At 46.3% G+C, this 23,943-nt stretch overlaps 1 protein-coding gene across 1 annotated transcript in view; it reads right to left on the bottom strand.

Annotated features, from left to right (window-relative positions):
• HYDIN (HYDIN axonemal central pair apparatus protein) overlaps window positions 1-23,943 on the bottom strand; it is a 337,764-nt gene that overhangs the window by 202,835 nt on the left and 110,986 nt on the right. Inside the window, exons 15-18 of the mRNA XM_084812324.1 lie at window positions 10,058-10,158; window positions 7,489-7,624; window positions 6,570-6,734; window positions 1,662-1,814 (exon numbers count right to left, since the gene is read on the bottom strand). Coding sequence (XP_084668450.1) covers window positions 1,662-1,814; window positions 6,570-6,734; window positions 7,489-7,624; window positions 10,058-10,158 — 555 coding nt within the window. The remainder of the gene's footprint in view (window positions 1-1,661; window positions 1,815-6,569; window positions 6,735-7,488; window positions 7,625-10,057; window positions 10,159-23,943) is intronic.

Here is a 23,943-nt window from a genome sequence, read left to right as displayed (position 1 = left end):
CCAGGTCATTACAAGGCTGTAGGTGGTTGCTCTGGAAATGGGCTATTAGTCCATTAGGGAAATGCAGTCTAAATTTTGCCCTTCCTTGCACTACACAACACTGGTTCTAATTTCATGGTTCAAGCTGGATTTGAAACCAGCAAGTTATTGGTCGTTGGACCAAATCAGCAGCCAGTGATAGTTTTTTCAATAAACTGGAGGATATCTCATCTCTGCCAGCTATGGTTTAAGTTCCTAGATCTGCTCACATATGATACGCATGGTACAAGATGCACCAGACACCTGGCTATCAAGTCCACCATCTTGATGGAAATACATACTCACTCCAAAAGTGGGCTGGTCTTCTGTGACTGCTTCACTGGCTGCACAACTGCTCTTCTAGTTAAATGTCAACAGTAATTAATAGTGGGGATGATCACTACTGAAATTGCTCAGCAGTGCACTTGGCAAGGGAGGCAGGCACAGTGGAGCACAGCTGTTGAGAGCACAGCTGGAGATGCCTCTCTCATCCCCCCACCCCCGTTATTCTTATGCTTGTTAAATTAGACAGGATTAAAGTGACTCTATGCCCAGACAGCTAAACGTCTCAAGGACCGATCTTGGGAAGAAGTGCGGCACTCCAGAGGAGGGAGGTTGATTTCTAGTATTACATTCTCAACAGGATGTTTGGTTAAACTAGAAGAAAGATACAACTGTAGTTCACATACGTCACCTCAGTAACCCTTGCCCTACATGTTGTTGTCGTTAACCTCATATTATAGATGGGGGACTGAGGTGGATACTAGACTGCTTGTGAGTTTATGTCTGAACCAGGAACTTCCAGCTCATACCTTATGCCAGCCTTCTCCAGCCTGGTGCCCTCCAGATGTGTTGGACTGCAACTCTCATCATTCCCAGCAGAAATCATGGGACAAAGAATTATGTAACAAAGAAATAATCCAACATTCTTATCTCCTGGGCTACTCACTGATTCTTAGCAGGAATGCCTTTGCCCACACTCACTCAGAGACATAAATCACATCACTGCAGCTCAGTAACCATTGTTCTATGTAGGAAAGGGGAAATGGAGGGGTGATGGAGGACAGGAGTGCCACATGATGCGAGTGCAGGTCTAACCTCACCCCTGCTCCCCCTGGCGCTTGTCTCCCATCAGCCTAACATGGGAGTCCTCTTTTTGAGAGGGAAGGGCTAACTCTCCTGCCCCTGAACAGTGTGACCCCTCCTAAAAAAATTACTTCCATGCTGCAATCAGTCTTTTAAAAAGCCTCCATCCATGCCAATGGAGGCTTTTAAAAAGCCCAACTGCCATGCAGGAGGGGCCGGAGTGTGTGTTATGTGTGGAAATGGATGTGTGGGTGTGGAAGGAGACATGTCAGAAGTATGATGGCTCTCCCCACTTTGGGATGTGGCGCTGCCCACAGCTGGCATGCTGCCCCTAATGTGCTTGCTTGAAGTCAGTTCAGCCCTCGGGCTGAAATGGTTTCCCCACTCCGGCTCTGGTGCATTCAGAGACCAAACAGAAAGGCAGCAGTTCCACCCCATCCAAGTGCCTGACATCCTGAGCTGATTTCATGATTCGCATCAGGCCACACAGGCTATTAACAGACAAGCCCTTTCCAGATAACAGCTTTCACTATGAAACCACTCCAGGCTCTACTCACCATCTGTGCCTCAAATGGTGCAGGAATAACAGACTGATTGGAAAGGTAGAGCATCCTGGAAACATCCTTTAAAACCTCGATACAGCCAAAATCAAGCTTAGCAGGATGCACATAAACAACAGGGCCTTCACCAAAGGTCACCAGCTGGATCGCCTGTGCCAGGAATAACAGGAAACATAGCAAAGATGGGAAGTTAGTCCTGGACCATGGCTGTTGGAAGGGGACTAAGATTGTCCTAAGGCAGCCTTCCCCAGCCTGGTGCCCTCCAGATGTGTTGAACTACAACTCCCAGAATCCCCCAGCCAGTCCAACACACCTGGAGGACACCAGACTGGGGAAGGTTGTTCTAAGGGACCTTCATATTGACAAGCTTTGGCTCAGTCCAAGATCCCCAGCTGAGCAGAGAGGAATGACCTAGGCCCTACCTTTGAGACTCCTGGCTTTCCCTCCCGAAGCCTGAGTTCAGAATGAATACTGCTGCTAGCCTCCCACTTGAAGTCTCCCTGCATTTGACCCTCACATGCCCACTAATGAGCATAACAGTCCATTTGCACTTGGAAAACCCGTTTGCTGGAACGCCTCGACATGGATTAAAGGTTTAGACCCCAAAGGGACTTTAACAGACATGGCTTGCAAGCTCCTTGATGGGAAAGGGAGGAGAACATGGAGTTTTGCTATCAGTGAGGTCTCTCTGGTTCCAAAGATCTTGTTCATGTGTCTAGAATGACAATATGTAAGACCAATCTTGCCAGACGCTTGCACAACTCCAGTCTGGTTTGACCTCCTGACACATTTCAGTGCCAAGGAGGCTGGTTCTCAGTGCAGCTAGCAATGGAGGGTTAGAGGCAAAAGCATGATCAGGCAACAGAGCAGGTACAATATTTAAGAGCGGGAGGAGGCTTCTTTCTGCACTAGCCAGATGTGTCCTCCGATTACTATAGAAGGCTAACCTGTTTAAAGGGCACTTCTACAAATGATACAAACTGATGAGCTGAGAAGATTCCACAATGGTAGTAACAATTGTAGGAACATGAGAAAAGGCCTGATTAATCAGACCAAGACCTCTCCAGCCCAGTGTTCTGTTTCCAACGTGGCCAACCAGATGCCCCAATGGGAAGCCCAGAAGCAGGACATGAGTGCAACAGCACCATCCTGCTTTAGTTCTCCAGCCACTGGTATACAGAGGCATACTGGCTATGATACTGGAGCTAACATATAGCCATCAGAACTAGTAGCCACTGATAACATTGTCCTCCATGAATCTGTCTAATCCCTTTTTAAAAAGGTAAAGGTGTCCCCAACCAGTCGTGTCCGACTCTAGGGTGTGGTGCTCATCTCCATTTCTAAGCCGAAGAGTCAGCGCTGTCCGAAGACGTGGTCATGTGGCTGGCATGACTGAACCCCAAGGTGCACGGAATGCTGTTACTTTTCCCGCCAAAGCGGTACCTATTTATCTACTTGCAATTTCTTGCTTTCGAACTGCTAGGTTGGCAGGAGCTGGGACTGAAAACGGGAGCTCACTCCAACACGCGGCACTCGGGTCTCAAACTGCTGTCCTGCCGACCTTCCGGTCTGCAGTTCAGCGTCTTAACCACTAAGCCACCGCGGCCCCTTATAATCCCTTTTTAAAGCCATTCAAATTGGTGGGCATCATTACATCTCATGCCAACAAATTTCACAGTTTAACAATGGGCTGTCTGAAGAAGTCTTTTCTGTTTTCTGTCCTGAATCTCCCACCATTCAGTTTCATGGGATAACCGTACTTGGTTCTAGTATTATGGGAGAGGCCTAACCACTTTCTCCACACCATGCCTAATTTTGTACACTTCTATCATGTCTCCTTGTAATCGCCTTTTTCTAAGCTAAACAGCCTCAAATGTTGTAACTTTCCTTCTAGGGGAGTTGCTCCTTGGTCATTTTGGTTGCCCTTTTCTATACCTTACCCAACTCTACAAATATCCATTTTGAGGTACAGTGACCAGAACTGTTCAGGGTACTCCAAGGGTGGCCACACCATAGATTTACAACTATGAACGTTAAAGACGCTCATCATCCTACTATGAGTAAGACTTTTATGGTTAGTTTGTGAGGAAGTTAACTATGCTGTGACTAATTTGTCATAGCTGATTTGGTTCTGTTGTGGTGCTGAACTCTATCCTGTCTCCTTTGTGCTTAACTTACATTACAGGCCAGAAGGAAAAACACCTTCCCATACAAGTCCATTTAGAATGGTAGCAAACAGGGGGACTCAGTTACTTCTTAAGGTGAACAGCCTTGACTTTCAGTCTTTCCCTGTGATTATGAATAGGGAAGAGCATTCATTGCCAAAGCTACATGCACAACTGCACCCAAAAGGTGCAGTTCCTTTCTGAAGCTATGAAGGTGTAAAAATTCTCAGAGCCTTTGGCCTCTCACATGCGGATTGCTTACATTTCTGGCATAGGATAGCATCAGCAAGTGGTCTGAATGATTCTACTGTAACAGATGGAGTTCGTATGCTTGGAAAGAGTTAACAGGAGTTAATGTGCATGTGCTCATTCTGACCAGGTGTGCATTTAAGCGCAAGCCCAGACTTAGAAGGAAGGGTGGGGAGGAGGAGGCATTCATCTGGCTGTCGTGAATTCCTGTTCAACGAATTTGTTGAAAGAAGAAGATTCATGGACAGAGCAGGGGAGGCTTTGATAAGGAGTTTAAGACTGCTACCGTAACTATGCTTGTTTTCGGGAGAAGGATTGCCGGGCTGTTTTGCTGAGACAAGAAGCTGTGCACAACTGGAAGCTGAGAGAAATTTCCTTCACGGCGTGAGGACTCAGTTGTTGCGAACTGGGGCCTGGTGGCTACTACATTGTTGGAGTCTGGCGGCTTGCTTGTTCTCTCCCAGAGCCAAGATAGAGAGTGACTCTGTGTGCGTGTGTGTGTGTGTGCGTGCACGCGTAGCTACCCTGTGGGATTGCTATGAGACTCTGGGTTTGAAATGTTGGGATTAATCTGCAGCCTCACAGTTACATGATGCTCTCCTGTTAAAGGCTTATGGGAATGGGCTTTGATGTCTGTTGAGAATGCATTATTTAACTGATTTGCCCTGGTCTGCGTGTGTGAGGTTGACTGCCTGGGGGTAAATGCTAAGACTCGGCTCACACCACTGCTGCTTTGAATTCTTGTTTCTCACGGTTATGTTTAAAATGCATTAAGAAAACAGGTGGATGGTAGCCAGACATCCTCATCTCTGTAATATGCAAATATCCAGATGAAATCAGAGATAAATATCCAGCTGAACAGTTTTAAAACGGAAGTTTAATTTTCCAGACAGGTATGCCAGAGCCAGTCTGACCATTCAGGTTATAACAAAGGTGTAGGTTTTTTCAAACATTTCTAGCCCATTTCCCTGCACAGTTTAGAAACTCATACAGGGATAACAGAGCCTTGTGGCACCTTAAAGATTAGCAAATTTGTTCTGGCATAAGCTTTCATGGACAATAGCCAACTCCATCAGATGCATAGTGCATCAGAGGAAATGAGCTATAGTCTCCCAAAGCTTCTGCCAGAATAACTTCGCCAGCCTTTAAGGTGCCAGAAGACCCTTGGTTGTTTCTGCTGCAATAGACTAACGTGGCTCCTGTGGTGGTTCTGCCCACTCCCAGTGAGAACTCCTCGTCACCGAGGCCTTTTCCACAGCAGGCAGCCCCTCCCCCTTGCACACGCACAGTGCCGCTGCTGCCAGGACCTCTCGGCTCAGGCCCAGCCCTTCACTCTGCCCTCAAGCTGTGAGGACACACTGGCCTTACCCTATAACCTGGACAGTTTTCTTTATTGCCTTAACCCTTATGTAGCCAGGAGCAGAAGGTGCAGGATTTTACAAAACAAACAAATCTTTATTAATTGTAACATTAGGATGTTCAACAGCAAATCAGTAACTTTTAAAGCTATTACCTATGTATATTCTCTCATTCCCATAAATCCTAGTCACTCTCTCTCTCTAGACTCTCTTCAATTTAACTCTTCTCAGTCAACCTCTTCACAAACCCCACACAAATCCCATCTCTCACAAACACTCTCTCTCTCTCTCTCTGATCTAACTCCCTATCTGTCTCAAACTAGCACATCACCCAGCTTATAGATCACACACACTTTGCACACCCCTCACTCAATCAGCCAGTCATCTGACATATGCAAATCCACCATTCCTCCTGTCACTCATCCCACTCTCACCCTACTCACCCCATACTCACCCTAAAACACAGAGATATAAGAGGAGTATATATTAATAACCACAAACCCACAATGTATGCACATGTAACGTCACAGCTACCCCCTGGAGCTTCTTACTTAGCGGGGTAAGTGACACAATGCCTTCCTGTCAGAGCTAAGAACTGTTAACATTATTTTCAAGATTGCTTTGGAAGTTCTTCAGTCCAGTTGGACTTTTTGGAATACCATTTCCATCCAATCCTCCTCCCTTTTTTGTCATAAGAACAGCCATCAGCCTGGATCAGACCAAAGGACTCCCCAGTCCAGCATCTTGTTCCCACAGTGGCCAAGCAGATGCCCCAGTGGGAAGCCCATGAGCAGGACATGAGTGCAACAGCACCCTCCTGTTCCCCAGCAACGGGTATACAGAGGCATCCTGCCTCGGATACTGGAGATACTGGACTAGCAGTCATGGACAGCCTTATCCTCCATGTATTCGTCAAATGCTAAGATGGCCCACCACGTGACACTTCTCAATAAATCTACATCTTCATCCTTTTCCAGGAACTTTTCTAATGCACCTGCTGATGTGAGCAAACAAGCTGACTGATCATGACCAGTGAAACAATTCTGCAGGGACTTTTCATGTGTTCTTGCAGCATAAGGTTATTACTCCACCTGCCGCAGGCCTCCTCACTTCAGTTCATTTAGTCCACTCACCAGCGGGAAGTCTTCATTCCCAAAGACAGCTATGTAGGCTACGGCCTCCTGTGGCCCTTTCTCCTGGACTTCCAAAACCAAGGGGATTTCAACAGAGGAATGAGGCTCGATAACACCACAAGGCACAGGACTGGAATGCAAGATTGCAGGGAACTTCTCATATTCCTGGATGAAGAGAAAAGCATCACAGCCAGCCTTCAGAGTTTCCTGCCAGATACTTTCCACCTGCTAAACTGTCAATGTGTACATTTTTTAGGCCTTCATGCAGCGAAGGGTGGCGGCTCCCATTTCAGTGGGGCTGTACATGCACTCTGGCTTTCAGTCAGAACCAGTCCGGATGCTGAAGGAGCTCTCCAAAGTTCCAAGCCCTTCCCCCAAAATGGGTCCAGCACCTTGGATAGCTCCTTTAGAGTACTGAGTGGTTCTGACTGAAACCCAGAGTGGATTCACAGCCCCACTGAAATAGGAGCTGCCACCCTCTGCTGCCTTGATGACAATGCGGCATCTTAATAGCCCTCCATCTCAGCACACTTTTCAGCACCCTTTGTAAGATTCGGGTGGCTTAAAAGCTCAAAAGAAAAAGATTCAGTAGGAGAGGCTGGTGGCTCTGATTGTGGTGGGCCTGGTGGTCCATTCTGAGTTTCAGTCAGAACCAGCCAGAATTCTGAAGGAGCTAGCCAAGGTGCTGAATCTATTTTGGGTATAGGGTTCAGCACCTTAAATAGCTCCTTTAGAGTGTTCACTGGTTCTGACTGAATCCCAGAATGGATTCACAGCCCCATCAAAATTGGAGCCACCAGCCTTCACTGAGATTCAGATATCCTTAAATCAGATGTTTAACTGGGATCAGTATGGAGTAAAAACCCCTCTCCTGTGAGCATCAAGGCCTTAAACATGGCAGAGAAAGAACAGAACCAACCTGGGAAAGAACACTGTAGCACCCTGGAAGATCACTGTCATTAACAAGTTTTGCCGTCTGCTGGTATGGGAACTTCAGGAAACAGCGTCCAAAATTCACGATGGGGTTAGCCACATGCAGCAGAGGTGAGATGCATCTAGGCAGATGTATAGGCAAACAAGTAGCAATCAGAGCTTGTTTATACATGACCCATAACTGGAAGACAGAAAACAACCCATTTATCATGGCCAGGTGGAGGCTCGTCAGCCGTAAGGCCAGCAGGATCTGAAAATTAAGATCTGAACATTCAGGTTTCTAAAACACCACCTCAGAGTGGACACAAAGTAATGCATATGATGGAGCTTTTTAGTTTTTTATTGGATCCTGATAGCTTTATTATTGTCCGTAACTTGTTATGAAACTGTTTTAAATTTTTGAACATTAAAGGTTTTATATGATGTTTTCTCAAGTTGGGAACAGCCTGGAGAGCTTTGGCTATTGGGTGCTATAGAAATGTAATAAATGAATGAATGTGCCCTTCCTACATCATCCTGTGCCCTTCTGAGCCTTTAAAACAGAGATGTATCCAGCACTCCTGGGGTCCCAGTCCAGATGGCCATGCCCCACTGACCACCAATCATTTGCTGGCTTCCCAGCATTTGTGCAGTTTTTCCCCATTCCAAAAGGTTGAGATGCCTGCCTTAAGGCCGAGCTTTAAGATCAAAGATGCTGGCAGCTTTGGCCTCGCTCAACACTGGAATGCAGCCCCCAAGAGCATCTCCAAAATGGTATTCAGCCCTTGGACTGAAGGAGGTTCAACACCCCTGCTTTAAAACAAAGTTGTTCACAGATCAGCATAAGTCACCAGCCAAATTGATCTTCATCCCACCCAAGGTGTTTAGGATTGCAGCCTTAAAGTGGCTATCTTTTCGCATTTGAGAGTGGATGAGCCTAATCTAGGTTTTGATCTGGTGGAAAAACATGCCCAGATGTGCAGGAGCCAAAAGTGTGTTGTTGACTGACTCTGTGAGACAAACGGGCCTCAATCTTCTCCACAGGCTGATTTACTCTAGTTTATAACCTTGTCGTGTTTGGCTGTAACAGGGTTTAATCCCACTAAACACAAATGAATTCACCTGGCTGATTATTTCCTGTGGTGCTTCTTGTATCAGAGCTTCATCCACAATCAATGCCATGTCTGTATATGATGAAAAGGCTTGTGATGGTTGGCATTTGAATGAAATACCAAACCAATATAACTGCACTTCTAATGGTCACATACAGGCATTACAGTCAATTCATTCCACTTAAATGTTAATACCTCCCCTTAATTGGGCAGGGGATCATGAAGTAATGCTTATGGTTTCGCCATTAAAAATCCTCTTCTGCACTGGATTACTTGCCAGCATCCTGGTCCTCAATGTCTGTGCCATTGAGATGCCGCTGCAATGCCTGCAAAATGGTCTGATTTGGGCTGCTGGACTGGAGCACTTTGGTGCAACTGCTTGAAACAGGCCCTCTGCTGGCTGAGCCAGATTAGACAAGGGGGCACAGCAGGAGACCAGCCCAGGGAGGCACCCCTTCTTGTGTCCCTTTACACCAGGGTGCAAAAAGTGTGGGACACAGACAGCTCCCTCCCCCAGCATTGTGTGGTGCCCCCTAGACCCCCAGCATTTGCACCACCAGAAAGGGGCGGGGGGAGAAACCCACTCTAAGAACAGGCTGTATGGATCCTGCCATAGAAACCTCATTCCTAGACTGCCCCTGGAACATTCTGGGAAGCTTCCTAGGGCACTATGGGGATGCTCTAGGAATGAATCTTATAGGGCAGGACCTATACAGCATGGTCCTAGAGCATTTTCTCCCCCCACGCCTCTGTTTGGTGATTAGGCTGGGGTAGGTGGGGAGGGGGGGTAGCGCTGGCCTCAGGTCTTGGAGGGCCGTTGGGCGAGCCGCCCTCAGAGACTCCATCTTCTCGCTGCCACCATCATCAGCCGCTCTTGCTCCTCTTCTTCTGCCTCTTTGGTGCCTCTTGCTGGCTTGGAAGGCAGAGGCTGGTGAGCAAGGCGGCCCTGGCGCCTGCCGCTCCTCCTCCTCACCACCTCTGTCGCCTGGGCCAGAGCGAGGGCTGGCCAACAAGCAGGCTGTGGTGGTGACAAGGAGGAGCAAGCCCAGGGGCTTTCGTCGGTGGGCCCCTCCTGAGGCGCGGGCCCTCAGCAGGCATATAATCATGCCTGCCTCTGATGCCGGCCCTGGGAGGGGCTTCAGCACCTCAAGGCTTTTGCTGCAAGACCGAGACCTGATGCTGCTGGATCGCGTGTGAGCGGTGCGTGCATGTGTATGTGCGCGCGTGTGTAGGAATACGTGTGAGTGGTGTGCATGAATGTATGTGTGAGGTGCGTGTGCGCGCCCCCGATGCCCCAGCTGACACCCGATGTGGCTCTCGGGGCCGAAAGGGTTGCGCTCCCCTGCTTTACACCCACGTGCTCAAACAGTGGATGTTCCGATGTTGCAAAGCCCATCTCCGTCTGGACTGGGTCTTGCATGAGACACTGCATCCCAGCAAAGGCAGTACTGAAAGAAGCAATACCTTGCTGTAATTGGGAGCGCTAGTACATCTTCTCCACTACCCTTTACGTCCACTACCAGTGCTGTTTCATAGGTCTTCACAGTGTTGGAACATAAGGTCACCTGCCACGGAAAAAGAAGAAAGAATTGTAGTTACAGGAGTGAGGAGGGCCCAACAACTGCATAGTGACTGTCCAGCACCAGTTTGTTTAGCATTTCTCAAATCCCACCACAGAGAAGGTAGGCATGTGGAAGAAATATACATGGGACGTCAGAGCAGGGAGAGAGAAACGAAAGGAAAAGGAACAAGGGTAAGAACCGCAACAAAAGGCTTCTGCTGAAGACACCCCCTTACAGTCCTCAGTGGGGGCTCATTCTACCCGGCCTGTCTCATTTGCTAATTCTGGTGTGTGAATTCCCATCCACAGATGCCTCCAAATACAAAGCCCTCTGCCATCTCAACCAAAGTCCCAGGATGCCATTATGGAATTGGTGTTTGTACGGCTCAGTATTGCCCTGGTCTTGCAAATGAATGAAGGCAGGTGGCAATGCAAACTGAGAAACAGGTGTACAGCAGTCTCATGGGCTGGGAACCAAAGAGGAGGGAGCTTACACAATACAAAACATAAAGCAAGGCTGGCTCAGCTTTGAGCGAGAGAATTTCCCTTTAGGCGCGTTTCACTTGTAAGAGAGAGGTCACTGCACTCAGGGAAAGCAACCTGGTGCCAACAGAGGCTTTGACAAGGAGGGCCTTGGCAGATTCAGCTGGAATGCTCCACTCCACCCCAGAGTTCCCATGGAAGCCAGTTGAGGGATGGGCAGGCAAATGAGCCAGGTTTGACCTCGCCCACATTCCCTGGCCATCCGCACGCTCCTCGCTTCTCCTTGGTTTGTGCTGCGTTTGCCATAGCTGCTCATTTTGCATGAATAGGAAAATGGCACAAAACGAACAGCGATCGAACACAAAATTGCACAATAAATGCCCCAATTAGCACAAATTTCCAAAATTGTGCACATGTCCCGCATAGACTAAAGTGTGGGCAATTTAAAATTTGCACATTTTAAGAAAGTTGTGGATTTTGAGAAAGCTGCACATTTTTCAAGTACACATTTTGCTAATGCAAATGCAAGTTCAGGAATTTGTGAACATTTTTAGAGAAAATATGCTCCCGTTCATGTTTGTCTTCAGGATTGCAAACAGGGCATTTTCGAGTGATTTGCAAACTGAAACAAAATGCTCATACATCCCTAAACCAGCCCCTAGAATTTCCAGGGCAGATTATCATCATCTATTCCATTCCAATTCAACATCTTCACACAGCACATAGTTAAACTATGGAATTCACTTCCAGAAGATGTACCTATTGAATTTGGCTGGTGCAGATGGATGAGGACTTTGGTTTGTTGTTTAATAACAACTTACCAACATTCACAACTCTCCATAAATGGAAGATGAAGCTGGTTAGTGGGAGATTCAGAACAGATAAAAGGAAGTCCTTCTTCACACAGCACAGAGGTAAACTATGACATTCGCTACCTCAAGATGGAGTGATCATCACCAATTTGGATGGCTTTAAAAGGGGATTGGACAAATTCATGGAGCATATGCCTATCAATGGCTACTAGTCCTGATGGCTCCGTGCTACCTCCAGTACCAGAGGCAGTGAGCCTATGTACACCAGTTGCTGGGGAACACAGACAAGAGGGTGCTGATGCAGTCATGTCCTGCTTGTGGGCTTCCCGTGGGTAACTTGTTGGCCACTGTGTGAACAGAATGCTGGACAAGATGGACCCTTGGTCTGATCCAGCAGGGCTCTTCTTATGTTCTGATTCTCCAAGTGCCATGCTTACGTAACCAAAACACCAGCACCTATAAACAAGGCAGAGGTATCAAAGACTGGGGGGAAACCCAAAAGTTGCAGAAGTACAAAAAGGCCCGGGGGAGGGGGAACCTAAGTGGGGGAAACCCCAAAATGTCATTCCATCAGAGTACAGCAGAAGGAAAGAAAGGAGGCAAAGCCGCTTCATCAGCTCTGCTTTTGGCTCCTTCTTTGGTTCCTCCTCTGACTCACATGTTTTCATCTGCTTTCAGAATTTTGTAACTTTAAGAATCTGTGCTTGCTTGTTTTCTTCCTCCCTCTCCATCTCTTTTCCCTTTTGTGTCATGTCATTTATACTGTAAACCTGAGAGCAGGGACTGTCTTGTTTGTTATCCATCTTATGCAAACTACTCTGGGAGCCTTTTTGGCTGAACAACAGGATAAAATAACAAAGTGACTACACAAATAACAATATAAAAACAACAAAATAACCCCCCAAAATTATCAAAAAAATTGAAAACCCAACAAAAAAATACTAGCCCAGACATGTGTCGCAGAATGTTGACTAACTGATGAGGGGGGAAAGTGTGTGTGTGTGTGTGTGTGTGTGTGTGTAATGGAGTGGCTGGAAGAGGAGGATGGAGGAAGAGACATGATACAGGTATTAAAAGGGTAAAGAGAACCATCTCATTGTCTGGAGAGGGCATTTCCTAGCTCGCATGGAGAACCTATTTTTTCAGTGATCCCAGGGATCGAAGTGAGAATGGTGCATAGAAACCAATAGAGAAATCCAAAATTGCAATGTACCCAGGATTGTGCACCAGTGTGCCCACTCCACCACACTCACATACACCCTCCAAAGGTAGCAGCAAAGAGAAGAGTTCCTGCTCTTTCTAACTCAGTTCTTAGTTACTGCAAAACATTTATCCCTGCCAATGCAAATTCGAAAGCAAATGTAGTTCATTATCTCCATATTGCAAGTCAAAAGGGAGAAAATGGCTTAAGACAGACCTGCACTGTAGTTTATTTCTTTATTTAAAGCATTTTTATCCTGCTCTTCATCCGGAAAGTCTCCTAGATCACCTTACCAATCAATACAAAAACAAGATAGGCACATAGTCCAAAATACACGACACAAACGGAGAAAGGGATAGGGAGGGAAGAGGAAAACAAGCAACTGCCCTTCCCACTCTCCATCCTGTGAGATATGTGCTCTCAGCGGGTGTGTTTTGTCACAGAAATCTCTGACAGAGTGGGTAAGAGCAAAGCGTCCTCCAGTGGGCCTGTGTGGCCAGACACCTCATGCAGAGCTGACCTAATGTCCCCTGCGAGTGGCTCATGCCCAGAGGTGGGCCGATCCCCCCTTCTGCGCATTAGATGTGCCTGCTGGTGGGAGTTCTCAGTGTTATGCAGGTAAAAGGTGTGCAGATGTGCCCTTCTTTGTGTACCAGAGCGCCACAACTTCTCTCTTTCGGGGTTGGGTAGCCCAGGAAGCCATCAACTGACTTTCCCTTCATTCTTGCCCTCTTTGTTCTCACAGAAACAATACAAGCTTGGAGCCATTTCTCTTTTAACCATGCCTTGAAATTAGAAACTATTTTTCTGCAACAAAGAACTAAAGGCCCCCTGCGTCAAACCATCATCAGGGGCCAGGAAGTATGAAGCTTATATTGTCATTCTTTATTTTATCTTTTCCCATCTTTTACTTTAAATGCCTGTAAACTCTGATTTCCTTAAATAAACTCTGTTTTACTTCATTATTATAATTTGGTGCCTGGGGATAAACTCATACATACTCCATCCTAGTCAGCTTGCCCCTGGGGTTCATGCTGATAAGGGTTCTGAAGCTTCCCTGATTAAAGAGACTATTCCATTGTAAACTGAAGGTTTTTATATTAGTTTTTTGAACCACCCAGATAGTTTCAGCAGTATCCCCTAGTTTGGAGGAAGTCAGTAAAGCCATTAACCAAATGAAAAATAATAAAACTAGTGGACCCGATGGGATCCCTGTAGAAGTCTTTAAAGAAGGAGGGCCTGAAGCTACACAACAGCTTCAGAAGCTCATCAAAAAAATCTGGATATGGAGGGAGATCCCAGCAGACTTCAGGGATGCCATAATTATCACTCTCTTTAAAAAGGGTGATAGAACAGATTGTGGAAACTACCGAGGCATCTCCCTTCTAGCTATGGCAGGCAAAATCCTGGCAAGGATCCTCGCAAACTGCCTTCTACCTATCTCAGAAGACATCCTCCCTGAATCCCAAAATTGCTTCCGCCCTTCCAGGGGGACAGTGGATATGATCTTCACTGCACGACAGCTCCAAGAAAAATGCAGGGAGCAAAACCAACAGGGGTACATGGCATTTATTGATCTGACTAAGGCCTTCGACACGGTAAACTGTACTGCTCTCTGAACCATCCTTCTGAAAACCTGATGCCCTAATAAATTTGTGAACATCTTGCGGCTCCTCCATGACGGCAACAATCTTGGATACCGATGGCTCTCAAAGTGATCCATTCAAAGTAAGATCAGGCGTTAAACAGGGATGTGTCAGTGCTCCAACCTTATTTGCTATCTTCATTGCTATAATTCTACACCTTGTTGAAGGGAAACTTCCCACTGGTGTAGAAATCATATATCGAACAGATGGAAAACTTTTTAATCTCAGTAGGCTGAAAGCAAAAAGTAAGGTAATTACAACCACTGTCATAGAACTTCGATATGCTGATGATAATGTAATGTGCGCACACTCAGAGGAAGATCTCCAAACTATCTTAAACGTCTTCGCAGAAGCATATGAAAAGTTTGGCCTCTTGCTTAACATCAAAAAAACCAAAGTGCTTTACCAGCAAGCACAAACCAATCCCTCTGTAGCGTCATCAATCCAGCTTAACGGTGTGATGCTGGAAAATGTTGATCACTTTTCCTATCTTGGCAGCCATCTCTCCACAAAAGCCGACATCGACGCTGAAATTCAGCATCGCCTAAGCTCTGCGAGTGTAGCATTCTCCCAAATGAAGCGTAGAGTGTTCGAGGATCGGGACATTCGTAGGGAGACCAAAATGCTTGTTTACAAAGCCATTGTACTACCAACCTTACTGTATGCCTGTGAAACATGGACCATCTATAAATGCCACTCCCAACTTCTTGAAAGATTTCGCCAACACTGCCTCTGAAAAATTCTGCAAATTACTTGGGAAGACAGATGGACTAATATCAGCATACCGGAAGAAGCAAAGACCACCAGCATTGAAACAATGATACTCCAACATCAACTTCGCTGGATCAGCCATGTTGTTCGAATGCCTGATTATCGTCTTCCAAAGCACCTACTCTATTCTCAACTTATGAATGGAAAATGGAATATTGGTGGACAGCAAAAGAGATTTAAAGATGTTCTTAAAGCTAATCTAAAAAAATGTAACGTAAGCATTGAGAACTGGGAAGCTCTAACCCATGAGCGTTCCAACTGGAGGTCAGCCTATATTAAAGACACTATGGACTTTGAAGAAGCATGAGTACAGAGTGAAAGGGAGAAACGAGCTCAGCGGAAGGCACGTCAAGCAAACCCTCACCGTGACCGCCTTCCATCTGGAAACCTACGCCCTCACTGTGGGAGGCTGTGCGGATCCAGAATCGGCCTTCACAGCCACCTGCAGACCCACTGCTAAGACTCTGTATCTGGAAGACAATCTTACTCGGTCACGAGTGATCGCCATGATGATGATGATATAGAAATCTAAATAAATAAATTAAATTTGAAAGGCGTTTTGGAGCTCCCCCCCCCCCCAAATAAAGACTGGGGATTCATTTGGTTCTTTTATAACTGGGGACGGCAACCCCTGTCCCGCTGCCCAGTCCAGCCCTCTGAGGGTTGAGCACCATCCGCAGGCCCTGCCCCTTGGGAGAGGAATCCCCATGCTATTGCTGAGCAGAAATAACAAGGGGATTCCCCTTTCCAAAGCTCATTCCCCAATGCAGGACAAGTGGCACACAGGGGAATCCCTCTGTTATCTCCCATCAGGGAGAGCACAGGGATTTCCCCGCAAACGTGCCCAGGGCTTGCAGGTGTCGGACCCTGCATGGCCTGTGCTGCTTGTGCCCTGAGTGCAACGCCAACAGCACAGGAAGGAGCAGTCTGACCGCAGCCAAGCTGGATGTCAGGGTGGACACTGAGCCCATAGAATCCCAGAGTAGTTCTGATTCTGAGGAAGAGCAGTCGCTCCTGGGAGAGGAGTGCGCTCATCCTTCCTAGGGCCAACAGCTGGCAGAGATTCCTCCCACTGGCATTCCTGGCATAGATAGTAGTCCCGGGAGTGAGAGAGCGTGGGAAGAAGACTTGCTGGACGCGTGATGCCAACGCAGGCAGCGGCGCCAAATGGAGGGTGCGGAAAGGAGGTGTAGTGCCCGGTTGGCACACAAACAACGGTTGCGCCCAGAGGATCCAAGGGAAAAGGGGAGGGACTCTCCCTAGCCCATAAGTTCAGGGTCTGTCAGTGATTCTCCTTCAAACGGGGACCAACTGTTCCCACTTAGGGCATAGGTACTCTGCTGCTCATATCTAGTTGCTAACAGTAGAGTTCTTAAGTTGTAAAAGAGGAATAAAGCTTTGAAAAGAATCCCTTTGTCTGTGTCTGGACTTGGCTACTGGATTAGACTGAAAGAGGCCGCCAAGGAGCCCTTGACACTGGATTCCTCCTTCCCACCACGACTGGGAGGTGAGCAAGGTGGGATGGAGCCGCTCAGCTCAGCTCACACAGCTCCTGCACGTGCGGCTGTCTCCCTTTCTGCCCCACTGGGGACGCCAGCAGGGTGGGAAGGAGGCGCTCCACTGGTGCTGGCAGGGGCGGCTCCTGCAAGTGCCGGCTGAGCTGCTTCCCATGGGCACCACGTACAGGAAAAGCCAAGAGTGGTGCTGTTGCAGAACCCAGAGTCAGAGAGACCACGGAGTGAAGGAAAAAGAGATTCTTTATTTAACGCGCGGGCTTAAGGCTGGAATCATTTCCAAAGAGCCAGAAGCCCCGAAATACATCAGCACATTGTTTTTATAGACATTGTGACACATATGAAACGGCTCCTCCTCCCCCTCCCATGTGGGGTTGCAGTCCTCAACATTTCTTCTCCTAGCACCATTGTTTATAATACAAGAACTGGGTTATAGGGTAGCCATGATAAGGAGAGAACAGAAGAGAAAAGCAGAGAACAAGATATACAATTGTATGACCTTTGACAAGACAAGGAATTCCTGTGTCTCGTCAGCTTACAACAATATATTCAAGGGAGAAAGAGCTCAGCAAGAACATGAAGCATGAGACTGCATGAGGCTACTTAGTCTGACCCCCAATATGGCTGCTACATTCCCCCCTTAAATGCATAATTTCATTACAATTATAGCATTTCTGATAACTATACAAAGCTTTTTGTGACATACATATTACTTAGCCTCTTGTTGGGCTATTAGAGCGTAGAGGGCAGCAGTTTTACTAGCTGAGACATAAAACAGATTGGTTAAACAGCGCATAAGACAAGGAACGCAGAGACATAACAGAACTTTTATGAACAACACTGGTAGAATTAGGATGAACAATGCTTTTAAGCCAGCTAAGATTTGGAAGCCAAGGGGTTAACTAATTGAGCTAATTGTTTTGTCTTATTGTTTTGTTAGCTACTATATTGTGCAGCTTGTTGATCTGTTCATCTACAGCATTGCCATTATCAGTTAAGTTAAAACAACAGAGCTTTTGGTGTGTTTCATAACTTAAATGATGAAGAAGGAAGAGGTAATCTATACCAGCTTTATTTTCTAGAACTGCACCTCTTAGATCACGCAACTCTTTATTTAACAATGACAATGCTCGTGAGGTGGCATTTATGCTTTTGGCTAAGCTGCAAGCTAACCGGTTGATCTCCAGACTATTAGCCAAGGCTAAACCTGGAACCCCAACCAGTGACATTGTTAAGGCCAATTTTTCTGAGTCAGAATATAACTGCACGTGACTATTACAATTTTTAGTTAGTTGGAGTGCTCGAGGCTGCCGTCGACGGATTTTCTTGGGCCACAGGGGAAGAATTGGCACCAGTTCAATTGGCGGCTGAGGCAACATGGGTGGTTATTAGACAAGTTGGCAGGAATGAATGACCAAGTGCAGGAACTACATGTCTAAAACCATCCATGAGGCAAAAGTATGTGGGCATCATTAAAAGATATGCTTTGAATTTTATTACAGTGGAAGGGGGCCAGGGATAGCTTTATATTTTCTGGAAAATTTTTGACAATTAAGCATTCATGCACACGTAGCATTTGTTTCAGCAACGATGGGGGTGCGTAGAGTGAACTCTGTAGGGGGTAGGATCTTTGCAACCATGCCCCAATTAGCATTTTGGGAATAAGTTAAACTTACACCATAAACTCTTAACATGGTATCTTTTTGAATTTTCCCAGGATGTCTACAGACAGGTACTAGGCAAGAGCTAATAAGCCTGTTTGCAGGTATACCTCTTGGCAAACAAAAATGTTTTAATCTCGTGATGTTAGCCAGGTGAAGCCAGTAATTATCAGCAAATCGCTGGGACAAACTTTCCCTTTCAGGGGCTGGCCCCCCTTTTTGCACCATATTAAGGAGACACAATGCAACACTACTAACACTACAACACGCATGTTTGATCTTCTTTGGGATCTGACCGTACGCTGGGCAGCTATTCACCTGGCAAGCTGCAGTAGGGTCTAGTCCCCTTCTTCAATTCTCCAGTTGCAGGTCTGACCGTATGCAGGGGGACAGTCTCCCGGTGTGTCCACAGTAAGGTCTAGCCTGAGTCTTCTTACTGCTTTTTCAGAATGATTTTTAAAGGATTTTCAGGATTTCTGTTTACAGTCTACTCTCCCCCTCTCGCTCTCTTGACTCGTGTCCAATGTATCCAGGGTTTAACTCCAGCTGCTCTCATAGCTGCGGGGGTGGAAAGTGTGACAGTTTTCAGTCCTCTCCATCTGGGAGTCAAAGGGTTATTTTTCCCTCTTTAACTCATACTTTAACTCTTGGTTGGAAAGGATGAACTTCTGTGATGGGAATGGCTTATTTTCTAAGACAAAGCGACGCTGGGCTTGAAGAACTTCGCTCAGTGTTTGGACTTCTTGTTTAAGGCTAACCTTTGCTTGCTCTTGATGCCGCTCCAGTGTCAATCATGAAGTCAATGTCACGGCCCCTCACAGTCAATGTCATGGCCCCTCTCAAGCTGTCTCCCTCTTCGCCCATTCTGGCCCCTTTGGTTTTCTCTTTTGTGTATTTGATTTATTTTATTTGGGCATTCATGCCACTAATGTCTATCTTGTCCACACTGGGCACACTGGTTCTTTTTTAAGAATCTTCTGCCTCTGCCGGGTCTTCTTCTTTTTTTCTTTCATCCACGTCTTCTTGGGCCTCTGGGTTGAGGGAGGGGAGTATACTGGCAATAGGCATTTGAAAGACGCTCCAAGTACGCTCTGGGGCCTCGGTGGCACCTTGCAGCACTTTAGACACTTTGGTCATATTAACTGACTTCTTTATACCTGCCTTTACAGCTTTTAATAGCAGGGTTTGACACTGGGTGAGGCGCTCTAGCCCCACTTGTGTTTTGGGATTCCAGCGGGGGGGGGGGGTTACTTACAAGGAGACTTTATTGGGTAACTTACAGCACGCAGGCGTACTTAATGGTTGGATCAGACAGCTTCTCTGAACCACGAACTATTGGGCTAAATGGGTTTTATACCATACATGTTATCCATGAGGCAACACAACACTAGCAAGCATTTTCAGCATAGGCTAGAAGTGTTTGGTTCTCAGGCACAGCTTCCTGTAAACAACTTCACTTCCCAAAGTGCTTGATAACACTTTTATTCATTAGTATGGGAAGACAAATTTTTTCTCTTTCTTTTGCTTTCTTTTTCTTTGCTGATCTGCCTGTATTGCAGATCATGTTTTAAACTTTTTATATAAAACTTTCTGCTCCGTGCACCAGCCTTGTCTCTTTATTTGTCTTTTTTAAGTTAAACTCACTTACTTAAACCTTTCTGCCTTACACTAGTCCCAATGACACACATTTGGGATAGGCTCGTCTTCTCCTTCTAGTTACATTTTTTTCATCTTAAAGAACTATTACATTATTGTGGCTACTTTATCCCAGGTAATAAGCTCCAGGCACAATCAGCTGCTTTTAATTTACCCTGGGGGTAACTATGGCCACGCTTCTTTTCTACAAATGTTTTTTCTTTGCCTCTTGCCTTTTTTTTCTTATTTTTTTTCTCCCTTCTCTATCTGTCTGCTACTTTCTCTATTTCCTTCTTTTCTACTTGCCTTTGTCTTTTCTCCTTGTCATCCATCGGGAACCACACTTAGTATCATTTGGAGTTGCAACTAACACTAATCTGCAAATATCACATATATTTTATGATATCTAAGAAATCATAAAATATACACAACGAACTTTTTCTGCAATTTAATACAATGAATGGAAAACACTTTTTGTATGGTAAGGCATGATGGAGCAAATCCAGCAATCATACTGCTCTTCTGGCTGAAAGCTCAGGGCCCATTAAAATCAAGGAACGGGCATACCCACACACGCAAAGAGTTCTAGGTCACCATTTTTGCATCGGCAACTCTATGCTGCATGAGTTCTGGCAGAAGGAAATCTAAAAGTCATAGATCAAACTTAGCGTGCTGTACACTGAGCTGACTACAAACACAGACACACGGTCTACAGCGATGAGGGTTCAAGTTTATCAAAAGCTTCACAGCACTGTCCATGGCAAGTCTTTGACAATTTAAAATTTTAGTTCATGTGCAGAGTGTCTCTAAAAAGCCCAGATGATGATGGAGGCAAACAGAGAAGGCTCTGGGCAATGAAGATGCGATGTTTCCAGCAAAGGCTCTCCACTTTTGCATCAGTTTAAAAAGGGAAAGTGTGGCCCTACACCCCTTCTGACAGACAAGGGCCTTTAACTTTTTAGCAAGGCCTCTGTCTAAACAGAGCGGCACAGCTCAGCTCTCTAGCCGTGACGCTTTAACTTGGGCAACTCTTCTGTAAATTTTATTCTACTTCTGTCAGGTTCTCACAGACATTTTAAAAACTTACTCTTTTTTTTTTCTCTTCTAACCTGGTACACAAAAGCACTGAAACACTGACTGCCGAAACTCAGGACGCTGGGGGGTGATGGGCATCGCTTTATACTTGCATTTTTCAGGCAGCCATTAATCTTCGGGGAGGCGGTGGGGTGATTTGCAGGACTTCAAAGGCAAGCTTCTCAGTTTGTTTGTATTTGTAAATCCCAAGCTCAAAACAGGACACGATGAGGTACAGGGCAGCCAAATTCTTGCTTTGGCACGGGCAACAAATAACTCGGGTTAGCTTTCTTCGCTGGGGTCTCAAACAGGAAAACAGTCTTAATTTAAAGTTGTAACATCACTGACAGCGTCAGCCAGCCAGCTGCACAGATCTCATTGTTTTTTTAAGACAGTTGCTCCAATATCTTCTTTTCTTCTCAATCAGGTTGGGTCTCCCAGCTTACACAGTTCATTGCAGCGTTCAGGAGCATGGTAGTAGCGTGATTTTGGCTTGGCCAGGAACATGCTGTCTGGTTTCTCGGTCTCTTCAGCACACACACTTAGGCAGTGTAACACTGGACACTCAAATCAGTGAGATTTCTTCATTGCAGGGAATCCCACGGCAAAAGCTTAACGGTTACGCTCTTCAGAAATCATATAGCCGATGGTCAGTAGCTACAGGCCCTATGCAATTCTAACACAGTTCAACGCTAAACACGGCTACCTTGACAGAAATTTTCATCATGGTCTCTCCGCTTCATTCTGCTTTGGGCCAGTCTTATGGCACACTTTTCACTCGACGAGGGGTCTAGCCTGTGCTCTGGGGGCTGATTCTTCACCTTTATTTTCTATTTTGCCTTCATCTTCTGGGTCTTCATTTTCAGTTTCCATTTCTTAGGGATTTCATCTCAATTAGGCGAGGTGATGATGTTGCACAACTCAGAACGTTGTGGGCAATTTTCCTGCCCCCCCCCCTCTCGGCGCGCTAGGCTAACAGCTACTTCTTCGGCCTTACACTCTCACGCTCCCACGCTTTGTTAAAAGCCAGGCTGTCCTGCAACATTTTTCTAATTAACAGCCTCAGATCTTGTTCTTTTTTTCCTCTCAGCTCGACCTTGAGCTTTTTGCTGTTTTCTCTCTCTATTCTGAATCTTTTTAAAAAAAAAAACCCTTTTCCTTCTTTGTTTGACATACATCTCAAGGGGGTGCAAGTCTTGAGCAGTAGACGAGCTCGCCTCCTCTTTTTTGTGAGAACACATCTTTTTAAGGGTTACCGCCGATTTTATTAAATCTTCCGCCCAACACTTCAGTTCTTCAGTTTCTTTTATTAATGCTGATTGAGGTGTAAGAGGGGAACCTCCCGATCCCGTAGAGATGGAAGTCTCGGCAGACAATATCTGGGAGTTGAGGACCGTAGCTGAAATCGGCGAATTACTGCTGGTGGGGCTTGAAACTGATGGCGACAGTTCTAAGTCAAAGCGAGGGGCAATGCCTCTGTAGGGGGGATGGCAGGGGCTCAGGAGCCACCGGATCTGGATCTCGACAGGGCGGTCTCACAGTAACATGGGCCCGTGGTGGAAGCAGGGCATAAGCAGGTGGAAACGCCATTAGCTCTGCCAGATCTTCACACGGGGCTTCTAACACTGGTTGTAATTTCTTTTTGGCCAATTTTTCTTTTCTGAGCACCAAAACTTTTGCCTGGGATTCTAGGCATTTCTTTAGCCATGGAGGAGAAGCGCGGACTATGGAATCTCAGGAGTTTATGTAGGGAAATTGGTCGGGGTGCCCAGGTCTCCCAACCACAATGGCATATACACAGCTGATTTTGCTGGGCTCTAAAGAGCCTTTAGTAGGCCATCCTGCACCAAAAGACGGCCACTCTATTTCACACAAAGTCTGCAACCGTTGAGGATTCATGGGGGGGTCCCCATAATCTCCACTAAAACCTTTCTTAAAATTTGCTAGCATACATCCCAAGGGGGTGCAAGGTTTGCTTCCCCCACTACCCATAGCCTCCCTCCTAAATTGAAGACAGACACAATTAGGGAATGTGAACTGGTCAGTGAGTAAGGGGTCTCACTGGCCGACACAAGAGGATTTTACACACCACACACTTTGCTACTGGCCTGGGCACCCGGACGGTCAACGGTATGCGTCAGAAACCGCAGTAGCCACTCACACAATCATCAATCGTCAAAAACAAGTCCTGCCAGACAAATCTGATCTCATTTTTTGATCAAGTCACCTCCCTTGTAGACCGTGGGAATGCTGTAGACATCATATACCTCGACTTCAGCAAAGCTTTCGACAAAGTGCCCCATGATATCCTGATGAGCAAACTTGCTCGAAGTGGGCTAGATGAAACAACGATCATGTGGATCCACAGTTGGCTACAGAATCGGACTCAAAGAGTGCTTATCAATGGGACCTTCTCAAGCTGGGGAGAAGTAACGAGTGGGGTACCGCAGGGCTCAGTCCTGGGCCCAGTGCTCTTCAACATTTTTATTAATGACTTGGAGGAGGAGGTGCAGGGAATGCTGATCAAATTTGCAGATGACACAAAATTGGGAGGGATAGCTAATACTTTGGAAGACAGAAACAAAATTCAAAGTGATCTGGATAGACTGGAGTGCTGGGCAGAAAACAACAGAATGGCATTTAATAGGGACAAATGCCAAGTTCTGCACCTAGGAAAAAGAAACCAAATGCACAGTTACAAGATGGGAGATACGTGGCTCAACCACACTACGAGCGAGAAGGATCTTGGAATTGTCGTCGATCACAAGCTGAATATGAGCCAACAATGTGATGTGGCTGCAAAAAAGGCAAATGCTATTTTGGGCTGCATTAATAGAAGCATCGCTTCCAAATCCCGGGAAGTACTAGTTCCCCTCTACTCAGCACTGGTTAGGCCTCATCTGGAGTACTGTGTCCAGTTCTGGGCACCACACTTTAAGAAGGATGCAGACAAGCTGGAGAGGGTTCAAAGGAGGGCAACAAAGATGATCAG

This window comes from Heloderma suspectum, chromosome 8 (genome assembly GCF_057233095.1).
Source record: "Heloderma suspectum isolate Gila_16-S chromosome 8, 16-S_ref, whole genome shotgun sequence".
In the NCBI taxonomy this organism is placed as follows: Eukaryota; Metazoa; Chordata; class Lepidosauria; order Squamata; family Helodermatidae; genus Heloderma; species Heloderma suspectum.
This window is presented reverse-complemented; position numbering and strand designations above follow the sequence as displayed.